The 16,662-nt window shown below is 39.3% G+C and overlaps 1 protein-coding gene across 2 annotated transcripts in view; it reads right to left on the reverse strand.

Annotated features, from left to right (window-relative positions):
- Window positions 1-15,611: 15,611 nt before the first annotated feature.
- Window positions 15,612-16,662, reverse strand: part of LOC112005336 (TMV resistance protein N) — a 35,968-nt gene continuing 34,917 nt past the window's right edge. Inside the window, exon 7 of one of the 2 annotated variants that reach the window (XM_065770450.1) lies at window positions 15,612-15,821. In XM_065770450.1, the coding sequence (XP_065626522.1) occupies window positions 15,783-15,821 (39 nt within the window). In that variant the 3' untranslated portion in view covers window positions 15,612-15,782. Of the gene's footprint in view, window positions 15,822-16,017; window positions 16,166-16,662 lie in introns of those variants that run through there. The other variant, XM_065770449.1, reaches the window with a different exon arrangement.

Genomic DNA, 16,662 nt, shown 5'->3' on the forward strand with positions numbered 1-16,662 from the left:
CCTTGAGCTCGTCCAGAGTCATGCTCCTCCAAGCCAACTTTTTACTGATAGTACTTCCTCAAATGCTCCACATTCCAAGGATGCTCCAACTTCCTTCCATCAAGGGCTTCCAAATAATAGGACCCTGGTCTTTTGCAGTTGACGACTTTGTAGGGGCCTTCCCAGTTTGGTCCTAACTTCCCATGTGCTGGGTTCTTTGTTGCCAAGGAAACCCTTTTCAGGACGAGGTCTCCTACGTTGAAACGCCTTGGCCTCACCATCGCATCATACCGCCTAGCCATGAGGTTTTTGTATCTTGCCATCCTTTGTTCGGCGTCTGTCCTTACCTCGTCTATCAGATCAAGGTCCAACCGGAGTTGTTCCTCGTTATCTTCGTCTTGATACGCTGCAACCCTATGACTGGCCATGTGTACTTCTGCGGGTATGACTGCTTCTGTTCCATAAGCTAGCTTGAAAGGAGTTTCCCCTGTAGGAGTTCTTGTCGTCGTTCTATACGCCCCTGGAAGCTCTTCTGGCCATATTCCCTTAGCCCCCTCAAGCCAAGTCTTGATTATCTTTAACAAGGATCGGTTTGCTACTTCCGCTTGGCCATTAGCTTGTGGGTGGGCTGGTGAAGAGTAGTGATTCTGAATTCCAAAATGCGTGCAAAAATCTTTGAAAAGCACGTTATCAAATTGTCGTCCGTTGTCTGACACCAGCACCTTAGGTACTCCAAACCTGCACACAATATTTTTCCACACAAAGTTCTTAACATTTTGCTGTGTGATGTTGGCTAAAGGTTCCGCCTCTACCCACTTGGTGAAGTAGTCAATGCCAACCATGAGGAATTTCATTTGCCTTGTACCCAAAGGAAATGGGCCCAGAATGTCTAGTCCCCATTGTGCAAAAGGCCACAGGGCCGTCATTGGAGTTAAGTACTCTGATGGTTGCCTGGGAATGTTGCTAAACCTTTGGCATTGATCGCAGACCTTGACGTAGGCCTTGGCGTCAGCTTGCATATTTGGCCAATAATACCCTGCACGGACGATCTTGTGAATGAGCGACCTGGCTCCTGAATGATTTCCACATGCTCCTTCATGAATTTCCCTTATTACGTAGTTTGCTTCGTCTGGGGCTAAGCACCTGAGATAAGACTGGGAAAAACCTCTCTTGTAAAGAATTTCATCGATAAGAATGTACCTGGCTGCTCTCACCCTTAACTTCCTAGCTTCGTCCCTCCCTTCTGGGAGTCGTCCGTCTTTGAGGTACGATACAATTGGGGCCATCCAATTTTCTCTATCTCCCACCTGTAGTATCACTGGGATATCTACACTTGGCATATATTGAATTTCATCTGATTCGTCTATGGCTTCCTTCGCTGAAGCTTCTTTTACCAAGGCATCAGCTTCCAGGTTTTCCTCCCTTGGGACTTGGACGAAACTGACCTCTTCAAACTTTTTCATAATGCACATTACTCGGTCTAGATACTTCCTCATTCGCTCTTCCTTTGCCTCAAACACTCCATTCACTTAACCTATGATTAACTGCGAATCTCCCAGGACGAGGAGTGACTTCGCTTCTATGGACTTGGCCAATTCCATTCCCTTGAGAAGAGCTTCATACTCAGCTTTGTTGTTAGTTGTCTGGTACTGCAAACGGACTTTATGTTTTAGCTTGTCCCCCTCTGGGAATTGTAAAACCACATCTATTCCTCCTGCATGCTGAGTAGACGAACCATCGACATAGACGACCCACCTGGCATTAGCTTTGTCAAATCCACTTGGAGTGAATCACTAAGACTCGCTAAGACCCACCTGGCATTAGCTTTGTCAAATCCACTTGCGTAGCCGATGCCCTGGAGAGGTCCCTCCTTCTCCCCGTCGACATGGCCGAGCTGGGGGATATGAGGAGGCAAGAAGTTGATCGTAACCTTAAGAGGTACCTGGGCATAGTAAGACTTCTAAGACCTATTCCTTTGTTTGAACTTTATTGCTTAGTCCCCAACTTACGGTGTATTTGCTTTGGCTGGCAGGCTATCCAGGCCACTTTTAGGCTGGACGAGGAAGCCGACAACCAGGGTAAAGCTCTGGGCCAGGAGTGCAACAAGTACTTGAATGCCACAAATACCCTCAAGAAATCTGAGATGGATCTCAAGAAGGCAATGGAGGATTTGGAGGAGATGACAAGGGCCAGAGATAGTGCGGCATCTAACCTAGCCGGCGCTATGAAACAGGTTGAGGACCAGACGAGGCGCTTGCGGGATGTCGAGGGTCAGCTGCAGGTTGCCAAAGAGCACATTGCCGACCTAAAGCAGAAGTTGGTCGAGGCAGTAGGGGCGAGAGGTGTTGCCGAGTACGCCAGGGACGAGGCCGTGAGGGCCAAAGAAGAGGTCGTGTTTGCGAGAATAGATGCTGAGCGCTCCCTAGAGCAAGCAGAGGAAGAGGCCTATGCTGAGGGAGTAGCTAAGACTGAGGCTACCCTTAAGGCTCAAATGCCTGAAGTATACAGGCGCTACTACTCCCAGACCTAAAGTGAGGCTCTCAACCAAGCGGGGGTCGGGGTCTCGTCCGAGCTCAGGAGGGCTGAGAGGGTGTATTATCCCCCTGCAATTCGCGAGCTTGTCCCCGTCGCTCCTGAGGCAGGCTCCGCCTTACAAGAAGCAGATGAAGGCTAAGCCAGTGTTGCTGAGAATTCAACTTTAGCTGACAAGCCTGTTGGGGAGACCGAACGCCCTGGAGCGTTGGAGGGGGTAGGGACTGGTGGCCAAGAAACGCCCCAGGATGTGGTGAAGCCTTCTGCTAACTCCCCAGCCACGCTTGTTGTCCCTCAGACCCCTCTTGTTGAGGAAGGGTCCTCCAAAGTAGCCCTTCTAAGCCAGGGTACCGAGGCACCAGTCGAAGCCCTTCGGAAGACTTCTCAGGACAAGCTGTCCATCGAGTTGGGGAATTAGGCTCTCTCGTCGGGCTATCCTGTTTTGGTGGCTTGAGCTACCCTGATCCTGCTTTCTTTTTCATTTTTGCTTTTTGTCTCGGTGACATTGTAACAGAACTATTTTTTGTGTAATATATTCAATCGTTTGCTTTTAGTTCTTTGAATGAAGCTTCCTTTCACTTGTCGTATTTTAATGCCTTGCTCAATACCTTGGTTCCGTCTTGGACTTAGTCTCGTGAGGCAATTGGTTTCCCCACGGGTTTGAGTCCGAAGACCATACAACACCTTGGTTCTATTTAACACTTCTGCTCTCCTATAAGTGGCTAGTTTTTCCTTAGGTTTGAGTTCGAGGATCACGCAATACCTTGGTTCAGCCTAGTACCTAGGTGTATTTAGGTGGTTAGTTTTCTCATAGGCTTGAGTCCGAGGACCATGCAAGGCCTTGGTTTTGTCTAACACTTATGTTCTTCTGTAAGTAACTAGTTTCCCCATAAGCTTGAGTCCTTGGACCATGCAAGAACTTGGTTCAGTCTAGTACTTAAGGTATATTTGGGTAGTTAGTTTTCCCATAGGCTTGAGTTCGAGGACCATGCAAGGCCTTGGTTCTGTCTAACGCTTATGTTTTTCTCTAAGTAACTAATTTCTCCATAGGCTTGAGTCCTTGGACCATGCAAGATCTTGGTTCAGTCTAGTACCCAGGTATATTTGGGGTGGTTAGTTTTCCTATAGGGTTGAGTTCGAGAACCATGCAAGGCCTTGGTTCTATTTAACACTTATGTTCTTCTGTAAGTAACTAGTTTCCCCATAAGTTTGAGTCATTGGACCATGCAAGACCTTGGTTCAGTCTAATACCTAGGTATATTTGGGGTGGTTAGTTTTCCCATAGGGTTGAGTCCAAGGACCATGCAAAGCCTTGGTTTTGTCTAACGCTTGTGTTCTTCTGTAAGTACCTAGTTTCCCCATAGGCTTGAGTCCTTGGACCATGCAAGACCTTGGTTCAATCTAGTACCCAAGTATATTTGGGGTGGTTAGTTTTCCCATAGGCTTGAGTCCGAGGACCATGAAAGGCCTTGGTTTTGTCTAACACTTATGTTCTTCTCTAAGTAACTAGTTTCCCCATAGGCTTGAGTCCTTGGACCATGCAAGACCTTGGTTCAGTCTAGCACCCAGGTGTTCTTCTGTAAGTAACTAGTTTCATCGAAGGTTTGGGTTCGAGGACCGTGGAAGACCTTGGTTCAGTCTAGTACCCAGGTGTTCTTCTGTAAGTAACTAGTTTCACCGAAGGTTTGGGTCCGAGGATCGTGGAAGACCTTGGTTCAGTCTAGCACCCAGGTGTTCTTCTGTAAGTAACTAGTTTCACTGAAGGTTTGGGTCCGAGGACCGTGGAAGACCTTGGCTCAGTCTAGCACCCATGTGTTCTTCTGTAAGTAGCTAGTTTCATCGAAGGTTTGGGTCCGAGGCAAGGGAGTCAATACCGTACCGGAGGCTGTACCAGTTTGGCCAGCAGTACGATATATTTTGGATACCGGTCAATACCGGTGTACCATTTCGGATTTACCGCTATATATATGTATCTATATATATATATATATATATAGTGTTTCAAGCCCATATATATATATATATATATGTATAAATTCATTGATTAGACTAATTTGTAATCTTAAACCCCATACAAGCCCAAGCCCAAGTCTATGCAACTATATCTATAAAAATAATTAAAAATCATGTCAAATTTAAAATACTAAGCTTTCACACGTGAACTAATTAAGGGCTTAAAAAAAAGAAAAAAAGAAAAGAAAAAAAAGAACATCTGACATGTGAAAGGACTTTTGAGCCTTTGACCGTTTTTAGGAGCTAGGAATTAATTAGAAAAAGGAAAAAAAATCTGACATATAAAAGTTGCTTTTAACTTTGTACATCACTTTTGCAAGCTGTCAACTTTATTGGGTGTTTAAAAAGGCTGAAATTCAGGCTTGGGCTTAAGTTGGACGCAACCAAGAAAGAGGAAAAAGAAAGAAAATCTGAAAGAGAGATGGAGAACGCCAGTCAAGTCTGGAATTTGAGGGAGGAAAAACAATGCGCTACGAGTTTGAGAAATTGCAAGTGATGCCGGTGAGTGGAGAGATGAGAGAGTGAGAATGTTTTTTCTTCTTCTTTTTCTTCTTCTTCTTCTTCTTCTTCTTCTTCTTGTTTCGGCTTGGTATGCATTTACCGGCCGGAACACCCAGATTTCGCCGGTACGGTCGGTACAAGGCCGGTACGCCAAGTATTTTTCCCGGTACGAATTAGGGGGGTTGAGCATACCGGATCATTGGCCGGTACGGTATATACCGGCCGTATCGACTGATACGGTACGAGATTCACTTCCTTGGTCCGAGGACCGTGGAAGACCTTGGTTCAATCTAGCACCCAGGTGTTCTTCTATTTGGGGTGAAGGAGTTTGTCCCCAGTGCTGGGAAGTTTGTTTTTGGTGTGATGACGGCCTCGGCCTTGCTTCACCTGAAGTGGGCTATTCCTCAGACCGTACCCTTGACCCTGCGCTGCCCTAGACAGGGGTGGCTCGGACTTCTATCCTCACGCGTGGCAGTAGCCTCTCCTTCGCTCCAAGTTTCTGCCCTCCTCAATCACAAGGCGTCCCATGACTGTTCGCGTTCCGTGCTTGACGCTTCGGTGCGTGAGGTGCACTCTCATTAATATCCTCGTGGATTAATACAGATCCAGCGGTTGATAGCCTTCTTGGAATTCGGTCAGGATTAATGTCGCTGATAATCCTTCTTTCAAATTCTGTATGGACCAATCCCCACCAACCTTTGCCCTTTATATAAGGCTTTCTAGGGGAAATATCCTTCCACACTCCACAAACCCTCTAGTTCAACAGGAAACATGGCCCCCCAACCCTCCGAGCCCCTTCAATAACCTTGCCAAGATTGTGACAAGAGTTTGGAGGAATGGGGTGGCTTTGGATGGGGGTGAAGGTATGCAAGCCAAAGGTCCTCCTCCCTCAATCGAGAGCCATTGAGTTTGTAGTTCGCGTCAGATTTCCGATGCGGTAAGGCTTGGGCGTCATCCTGATGGTGACGTGCATGGCAATCAGGAGGGAGGCCCATGAAATACCTAACGCTTTTCTCCAGTGCGCGTCCATGCTTGCCCTTCAAGTTGGTAGTGACTTGCGCCTAGCCTACCCACTGGTGGAGGCTTGTAAGATTATGTCATGTCCGGCGCCCGAGTGTTGCCGCCTTCAATGGTTAATCACCGTGGGGCTAGGGGAGCATCAAGGGAACATCATGAGGAGGGGCCATCAGGCGCTCTTGCATCTGCTCCTCTCTTCACGCCGACACCATTCGCACCGGCCCGGGGGTTGTTGGTAGCTTTAAAACAAGTCTGCCTTAGCCCTCCCTTCTAGGGTTAGCTTTAGAACAAGCCCGTCTGGGCCTCTGTTTGTAGAGTTAGCTTTAAAACAAGTCTGTCTAAGCCTCTATTTGTATCATGTATTTATTTTTTTTTTGTTTAATAAAATACCGCAACGTTTATTCGCTTTTCCTTTTCTCTGAATCTTTTACTTTCCTGCAATGATTGTTTATTGTGCAAACGCGTCATTGTTTGTTGCTTCTCTTTCCCTTTTTTTTTTTTTTTTTGATGGGATTCAAGATCAGCGTCGTTGGCGGCGACAAAAAACTGCCTAATCCTTGCGCAAGCCTCCAACATAGGAATCATTGATCGTTGCGCTTGCTAACGCCCTAGTTCTTCCCACAAATGGCGCCAATTGTAGGGACTGAGTTTGAGCATTTCTATTATTGAGAGAGTGGACTCAAGCCCAGTTAACCCATTACAATGAATTTGTAGAGAGTGAGTTCAAGAGCTAGGCCCTAGTAAGCGGACAATGCCCAATGTAGCATTCACCTCCGTTGTAGGCTAGCGGACCAAGATTATCCTCCAAAGTCTGTCCTCGGCACCGATCCAAGGAACTTAACAGTGGTCTCTCTCTCTCTCAGGGAGTCCTTCAGAGAGGAAAAAAGAACCCCCTACTGACCTGTTTCTTCCCCTTATATAGCCCTTTCTTCACAATCTCTCTCTCTTCCACTTGTTGATCATCTATGCCCTTTCCTTCTGACCGCCCATCCCATCAGCCACTTTACCTGCACTCATGTGAGTTGTAGCAGCCAAAGCTGCCCTGTCCAAAGGTCACATCTCCATTAATGCGGCCAAGAGGTTAGGTGAGTGCATTTAGTGTGGAAGTGACAGCATATCCTGAACTTGCTCCTCCGCTTAATGCTGGTCTCGGTTGGCCGAGGGCAGGGTTATCCTCGGCAGGGTTCCTAGCAACTCAGACTTTCACACTTCGTCCTCGGACCTTCCTTCCTCCTCGGCATGGGCCTTGGGCCAGATATAACGTGGGCTGGGGTTGCCAAGTTTTCAGGCCCCACAGTAACAATTTTGTTTTTCTTCTTCGGATTTGTTTGTGTGCAGGGACTAGAGTGAAGGTTAAAATGGGAGGGCTAAACAACAAGTGAAGCTCTATTAAAATGTGAGGGGTTTGATGGGTTTTGAGGTACAAAGGAATCCTTTCTACAAATCCAACCGAGTTATAGAACACACCATTGTAATCTTGGCAAGGGTCAACACTCAAAACCCACGAGCTATTGTATAAATCACTGGTGATATAAGCGAAATCTCTTTCTCAATTATTGGTGACACCGTATCAATGCCTTACAAATGTGTACAAGAAAAAAAAAATTTTAAGAAAAAAAACAGTGAAAGTTTTAATCTTTTTTTTAGTAGGAAAGATTAAGGGTATGTTTGGTAATTAGTTTGCCTCTTATTTTCTGTTTTTTTTTTTTTTTAATTTTATTTTTGACAGAAAACAAAAATTGTTCTCAAACTCAATTTGTAAAGAAAACTAAAAACATGAAAAAATTGTTTTTAGTTTCTAATTTTCAAAAGTCAATGAAAACTCCCATTTAATTTAATGAATCTATCTTATTTAATGAGTTAGCGTTAGAGTTCAAATCTTGGTAACAACATATTTTAGTATTTTCTATTTTTTTTTTCAAAAAAATTATCTTTTTAATTTCAACAAGCCAAACTTGATTTTGATTTCAAAAATACAAGAAAATTATTTTTTCTTTATATTCCCAAAAATAAGTTTTTGAAAATAGAAAATAAAAACTGTTACCAAACATAACTTAAGATTTTAATAGTAGTTTTTTGTTATTTTTGATATTTGATTTTTTTTTTAATTGTTAAAATGATGATGTGGCATTTTTAGTATCTAATTTAATTTTTATTTGATTGACCTTGTAGGATTCAAGTGTGCCAACAATGTACATTATTAGCCATGTAAGCTTTTTTTATTAGTAAGTTAACCGGTTAAAAATAATAAAGACCAAATTAACTATTACAAAAATATAAAGACAAAGATAGTATTTTAGCCTTTGAGTTTATATTCAAATAAAATATACACACATATATATATATATATATTTAAATATGCGTACAAATTATGTAAGTAATAAATTATTATATTGCCTATTTTTAATGCCTTTAGTTTAATAATAATAATAATAATACAGTGGCTATAGTGGGAGGCATTTTTATCAACAAACAGTGCAGTCGATAAAGTGTCAATTGACTCGTGACTTACCTGAATAACCACAATACTATAGTCAATAAAAGTAGAGATCCCTCTTCCACGAAATTTGCTCAATGCAATTTTCCACCGAGGGAGTCCCACACGTTCTGTATTTTCCACAAAGAGAGAAATAACCACAATACTATAGTCAATAAAAGTAGAGATCCCTCTTCCACGAAATTTGCTCAATGCAATTTTCCACCGAGGGAGTCCCACACGTTCTGTATTTTCCACAAAGAGAGAAAGTCATGTGCGAACATCTTTATCATTGTAGCTTCTATGTTCTATCCTTGAGCTTTAAAAAAAAAAAAAAATGTAAATGCCCAATTCTGAAATGAAAAGAGACAAAAAGAATTTGTAAAGAAACAACGAGTTGTAGAGACTCAGCAAAGTCACAACCACACAAGAGAAAGTGTAAATGCCCAATTCTGAAATGAAACAAGGAGTTTTTTGGCCTGAAAAAGTTGAGGAATTTGAAAAACGAACCCCTCTAGAAAATCTAGATTGTGAAACTGTTACTCATGACAATAGAAAGGAAACAGAGCAACATAATGAGGTGGTAGGGACTTCTGATGTTTTAGCAGTTGAATCTCAGAGGATTTTCATAACAGGCGGTTCTTTAAACGTCAAGTGTGCCTCACAGATTGTTTTTAATAGTCATGTGATTGGTAAAAAGCACTTTGGAAAATCTAAAGCAGTTTCATGGCCATAGTTCCTTTTATGGAGAAGCAGGACTTCAAGCTCTTTACCTATCTAACTTGAACACTCCATTAGAGCACGGACAAATGGGAATTCAAGCAGTCTACCCATCGGAATTTAATGCTCAATCGGCAGCATCAAGATCAGTTCTTCAAACTATGTAAAACATGGCTAAGAGACTATAGGATCTGGAGATATATCTAAAGCTGGGATCCAAGATACTGGTACCTTTAACAGCAGAATCTGAAGCCCCAGTAATTTCAAGTGTTGACACCAACTTATATCTGTTTTGATGAAAATTGTGGGTACTCCCTACTCATTCCTGATGGAATGATTGAATTCGAGGAATAATAAATTGTTGGAGTGTCAATTAAGGAGAAAAAAATAAAGACCATTCCTAGAAACAGCTAGAGATTGGACAATCAATCAAGTAGAAGGTTCATTGCTCCTCCCATCTTTTACACAAAGGCCAATAGATGTCATTAAATAAATTCATGATTTTAGAGAAACCTGAATAAGAATTTGATATCAATGAAAAACTTTTATTTACAATGGCAAATTGAGAATTGAAATGTCTGTCAACTTTCGAAATGGAAATCAACTCAAGTGAGTTTGAAAAAAAAAAAGAAAAAAAAAGAAAAGAAAAGAAAAAAGACTTGTTGAGGTCTAATCAAAAGATAACTTTAGTTCAAAATTACTATTTTTGTATAGAGATGCAATTAATAAACAAATTTATCGAATGAATCAAAATGGGCCAAGCCATGTGACAACCTCACAAGTCACAACAATGTGTCTTCAAGTCTTCTTCATATAAAACAAAAGGTTTAGAAACACTATCCAAGTTACCATAAACTTTGAGGTTCAAAAAGAACTTTCCATATTTACACTAAATAATCTGTTAAATATTTTCACAAAATGACAACACCAATATTAATAGAAACACAATGTATTAGCAGCTAAACACACTGATTCATCCTCATTACCATCGGCAATGAACATGTGATATAGCCACCAAAGCATGAGGGGAAACAATTGCAACTCCAAAATAGTGAAGGTGTTGACAATCCATGATCACAAAGCTTTATATCTTTTTCAGTCACTATATGATATCTCTTTTCTTCCCTCTTCTTTGCTCCATTTTTATTTTATTTTTTTGGATTAAAGTAAGATCTCTAATCTAATAGTTTGCAACACCATCAAAGAGGGGGTGCACAAAAAGTCAGAATTAAAATGTTATATATGTTCTTTCATGAAATTGCCAAAAGCATAAACGGTTGATACACGTCATGAATTAAATTCACCTACATCATAGCAATACTTCATCTATGCCTACGACCAAAAAAAAAAAAGGCTACCAAAGGAAACAACACGATCATGGTCTCATTGCTATCACATTTACATAACAAAATACAATTATTATCACCAATGATATCACTTCTTATACAGAAGTGACACAAGGCTTTCCATGAATGTATTAACAATTGAAACAATTGCAGTGTCATTTGAAAGACTCGTTGCAATAATATATTTTTATTTTTATTTCACCATAGTTGGATTCTTCCTTGACTTTCTTGCCAAGTAGAAGCTCACCATCATTAGAAATGCATGATCATAATCATTGTTGTTGTTGATGAGGTTCGCTTGTATAGGACAATTCTTTCGGCAGAAGAGAGAAATTCAGTTCTAGGCGTAAAGAGTAAAGAGCAAAGAGTTAAGTAAAGACCCTAATCTGTTGGGCTTGGGCTTATTGATGTTTTTAAGTTCACCAGCTTTTTGGGGCCTCTGAAATACTAAATGATGAGAAAGTTGAACCTGTAAAAATAAGAACAGTAACACTAACAATGAAGACAATCAGACAAACGTGTCCAACTCTATATCCAAATTCATATCATAGTTAATTGTCACTTTTGTGATTGGTGTACCCAAATTTTTTTTTTTTTTTTTTCATTAGAATCTGGCATCAACTATAAAGGAAATTGTACATCTTTTATTGCCCTGGCCTCGAGGACCTGCCAATGGACTAGAATGAAACTTGCATCTGGGTGGAGTGGGTTAGTACTATATTCAACAACTTAGAATTTAACTTGCTTCTTCACTTGCTTTACAGCCTCGCTTTTGCCCAGTGAAATTGTGTCTAGTCATAGCTACATTATTCTAATCACAGAGACCGGTTTTTTTTTTTTTTTTGACATGGGATCCAAGACTAGTTTCTTGTTTTTATGCTGATCTTAGACCTTTTGGATGTTGTTCTAATAAAAGAGTTTGTAGCTTAATTGGTACCTCCTCATGCACAAAGTGCTTGGGGTCTAGGGGAGGAGGAGAGGAAATTGTTTTATCTGCGAGATTAGCAGCATATTTGTAACTATATCAAAAGAAAAGAAAAAAAGTGAAAAAAAGATGTTTCTAATCCAAGTTGGTATAATCTCTTTCCTTGGTACCAAAACAAACTTAACTACCCCAAAAACAATAAGTTGATGCTAACCTCCTATAATATTGATTTTCGTTAGATATCTGCTTTACAAGTAGGACGAAATATGGTCATGTGAGGAATGAGTTTTGAAATTTCGATGGAGTATGTATCTTATGCCTTGGTGCAATCAATATAAAGTGATGCAAATTATGAAGTATAAAGTGATCACAAAGCTTTAAATCATTTTCAAAGACTATGTGTTATCTCAATTTAATTTTTCTCTCAGGGGAATGAGAAAATGCAAACTCATGAGAAGAGATACAGCTAAAATTGCATAGCAGATGTAATGCAGCCACTAGAAAGATATATCATTTTGATTAAGGAACCAAGCACAAGACCTTTGCTGGGCTTATGCTCACCACATAAGAACTTCCACATCCCATTTTGAACATTCTCATCATAGGGCTTCTTTTCTACTCTCCTCTTTGTTCCATTTTTATTTTATTTTTTTGGATTGAAGTAAGATCTCTAAATATTTTGCAACATCATTAGAGAGACAAACAAAAAGTCTGAATTAAAATGTTCTATTTTCTTTCATGAAATCGCCACAAGCATAAAGGGTTAATATACATCTGAATTAAATTCACCTACATCATATCAGTACACTTAGGCCTACTCAAAACAAAATGATACCAAAGGAAACAACATGATAATGGTCTCATTTGCATCCCACTTACCTAACAAAATAAAATGATTATCGCTAATGATTCCACTTCTTATTTGGATAGTTGGTTGCTCCATCAAGTAACACAAGGCTTTCCCTAAACGTAGTAACCATGTGTAACATATCGTAGGATACCAAGATCCTTGTCCTGTAAAGTTTTAGGGTCAAGTGAAACAATTGCAGTGTCATTTGAAATAATCATAGACTCATTGCAATAATGTATTTTAGTTTCATCGTCATTAAATTCTTCCTTGACTTTCTTGTCAAGTAGAAGTTCACCATGCCCAGTGCAACCATAGAAACCTATATCAACATTTTCAAACCGGATAGAAAAAAGTTTATTCCAAGATTCATGTACACCATAATCCCTCATTACCCAAATAAAGCATTGTGAGTCTGATAGTTCTCTGTTGTCATTTTTGGGGTATCCATATGTTATGAAAGCCAAATTTCCCTTGAACACAAAGACACTTTGCTCATGCAATTTATCTCCATCAGGCATTATCGACATCAAAATGACAAAATCATATTTTGATCTAGGAATCCCCTTCCCTTTCACATTCAGCCAACAATGCAAAGCCCCACTAACAAATTGAGCAGATGAAAACAAGTTGATATCAAAGACCACAACTAACAAATCATATTTTGATCTTAATGAGATTTCAACCTTTCTCCATGAGTCTGAGTTTAATGTGTAAACCTCAGCCACAACTGGAGTACTCCAAAGCTTTACAACCTTGTAGTCATTTGTCTTGGATTGATAAGCAAACCCGGTGGAAACCCAAATTTCTTGGTCGCTAGAAAAATAGTTGCTTAAATATGAATCAGGCAATGTCTTAAATTTTCTAAGGTTTATACTAACGGGTGCCCTCAGGACAATGGTTAACAATCCATTTTAAGATAATTTTGACACCATTTTAATAGAAAATACAAAAAAAACTGTCAAAACATTAAATTTTTTTTTTTTTTCATTTTTCATAATTTTTTTAAAAAAAATAAATTATTAACCATTGGCTTAAGCGTATCCATTAGCATTTCCCATGTGGTTCCACAAATATATAGCATCGTCAGTATTGGAATGATTTGCATGTTGTATGAGACACTAAACCATTGCACGAACTGACCATTTCAGACATGTTTAAATCAAAAGCAGAGGGAACTGAATACTCAAAAACCCAATCCAACATGCGGTCACAACAAAGAACCTTACAAACTTTTGGTATCTTAGAAGAATTATATTGAATACAAGTTTGTATGAGACAAGCATGATCATGATCATTGTTGTTATTAAGGTGTGTGGAAATGAAATTAGGAGCAGTGATTGAGGAGTCCCAGGTTTTGCAAACGCACCTAAATCTTAGGAGTGACTTGACTGGTAGCCTTGACAAAATGTTCAGTACGATGTTGTCCGGGAGATGACTCTTCCATGGTCGGAGGATCAGAGGTTGTGGACGAGAATCTCTTGTTTGGAGCATGTTTTCGGCGGAACAGAGATTTCACTTTTTGGCGTAAAGAGTTAGAGTAAAGACACTTTAACTAATCTATTGAGTTGGGTTGGTTGGGCTTGTTGATGTGGTTAATTGATAAGCTGATTGATGGGTTGGTTCATTTGATTTTGTTTTAATGATATCATTGTGCAACATTGTAGGTTTTATGTCTTGACACAACAGTTGTGGTGTTTTTTTTTTTTTTTTTTTTTTTTTTTTTGATTAATCTGCTTGGCAAATATTACCTAATCAGTTTGGTGTTTTATACTTTCTCAAAAAAAAAAAAAAAAAAAAAGTTTGGTGTTTTATACAATTAGGAAGTATGACATTAAATACGTTTTGTGTGCATCTCTATGAAGAATTTTATCATAGGGCTCAAAATAGTCAATGTGGGTTTTTCTTATTCTAAACTCATTACTCATTTGTGATAATGTTACTCTTTCATTGATCTCTCTTTGAAGATTTGTAACTTCTAGGATATTTGGAGAGAATGGATGCGAGAGCCAAGATGCCCAAATTTGGTAAATTTTGATAATTCTAAATTCAAAAACTTTTTTATATTAAAAAAAATATTTCTTAAAAAAAAAAAAAAAAAAAAAACTTAAAATAAGGGGAGAAGAAAATTTTGAACTACAGCTCTCCTTAATAAGGGAACTAGATAGTGTTATTGAGCCATAAGGCTCTTATTTGAATTCCCAACACTTAATGTTAAATTGTTAATATTAAAACATATAAATTAAAATGCTGAAATCTAATCACAAAATGACATCCAAGTAAGTTATGAAATTGGGTATGAGTTTAGGTGTGGTTGTAGATGAAATTGTTTAGGTGTGTTTTTTGTTCAACCTAATACAAGAGAAGAGGTTGAATATGTAGCATAGGGTATGTAGGCCTCATAGTAGACTAATTAGAGAGGCAAATATCCTTTATTAAGGCTAAAACCATAAATACAATGATGGTCCTTGATTTTAGATTATTCAAAGGTGAATATGTATGGAAAATATATTATAAACTAACATTTCTCCTCAAACAAGTGGCATTGAACATTTTATTTGGAATTTGAAAAGAAGATCTCAATATATTATACACCAACCGACCCATTAAATAGAAAATGCCACAACAGAACATAATCGTTGGCAGTGTCTCAAATAATGCTCAAATAATGCTACAATGTAAGGGCAATTGAAAACCAATATGTGCAATAATAATTGTGATATAATGAACCAATGTGTGCATTATTTCATTAAAGGTCATCATGTAATATCTTAAGTAAATGGTGATTAAAATTGAAAGAAGACATTTACTAAATTGATGTGGAAGATAAACAAGAGTGATAAGGGTGATGTTGCAGAATATCTTGAAAGGCAGGGGACTTAGTGCAATTAAGAAGAAACTTAAGTACCATATTTCAAACAAAGATTTAAGTTTCCAGCCCATGGCGCCTCATGCTTTTCCCTTTCACACCACCAGCCTTATTTCTTGGCACCACCTACTTCTTGTACAACAAACATTGCCACCATATGACAGTATGACACCTCCTCCTTAACATGCCACATCCTCCTTTTTCATGTAACCAGCCACAAATTGTGTCTTGGCTTCCATGTTTCGGGCAAAAACAGTGTGTAATCGGCCAAAATATGAGAGAGCTAAAAATAAAAAGAGAGAAAGAAACTTTGGTGCAAGACTAACCTATTCTACCTAAACCGATTCTGCCTTCAATTTTATGTAAGTTGTGATTTCATGTACTGATTTTTATTTGGCAATGAATATTTCTTGTTACTTGATTCAATTGAATTCCATGGCTAAGTGTTCGTGATGTTTATACATGAATAAAGTGGCTGCAAGTTCATGTTGTAGAAGGTCGGCAGTGAGAGAAGGGAGAACTCTTGTGCTCTTTCCTAGATTCTCCTGCTGGACCTCTTAATGCAAGGTTGGCCCCCATTGTGTAGAGCATCGTTCCTGAGACCCCATAACAAAGATCATCGTTAAGGTTATGAAGGATTGCTGAATATCAGGATTGGGAGATGGTGGAGGTGATAACACAAGTTTTATGATGCATCTAAAATAAATCAAGGGTGTAAAAAGTGGCACATCAATTAAAATTTAAAGCACTTGACTCTGAAAAATGTTGTTAGACAATAAACAGTGAGTTAACTCATCAAACCCATCTTATCTGAATATTTCAAAATCTTAAATCTCTCTCCTCCATCAACATGCTTTGCTCTCTCTAAGTCTCAACCTTGCAGTTGCGGCATTGCCACTGCCACAATCACCACCGTGTGCCAAGTCTCAACGATTGGTTGCTTGGAAAAAGAAGGAAAATAAATTATTATACAGCTATTTTTTATTGATTTCGTCATGATGTATGTTGTACATCAACAGAACAATGATAATTTTGTCATGACGTATGGAGTGCATCAATAGAACAATGATGGAAAAATGGAATGGAGCACACTGACAGACAAAGATAGAAACGGGGTAAGAACTATAACCTTAATGTTGGTTCCCATAACAAAAGTGATGCTAAGCCTGATATTTTCAATAGAAGACCTAAACTGCAAATGTGTAATGCAGCCCAAGAGTCCATAAAGCACCTATTCTTAAAGTGCCTAGTGACTCGGAATTTGTGGTCATCCCCAACGACCTTTTAGAATTTAAGAGCTCAACCTGTCATCTATGGAGGAATGGATCCAAATAGTGTTCAATTCAAAAAGCTCCATGAAGGTCCCACTAGAAGAGGCAAGAAATTTATCAATGTGTGCTACCATATGTTGTGATGTAATCTGGATGCAAAGGAATA

This window comes from Quercus suber, unplaced genomic scaffold, assembly GCF_002906115.3.
Source record: "Quercus suber isolate HL8 unplaced genomic scaffold, Cork oak 2.0 scaffold_31, whole genome shotgun sequence".
NCBI lineage: Eukaryota > Viridiplantae > Streptophyta > Magnoliopsida > Fagales > Fagaceae > Quercus > Quercus suber.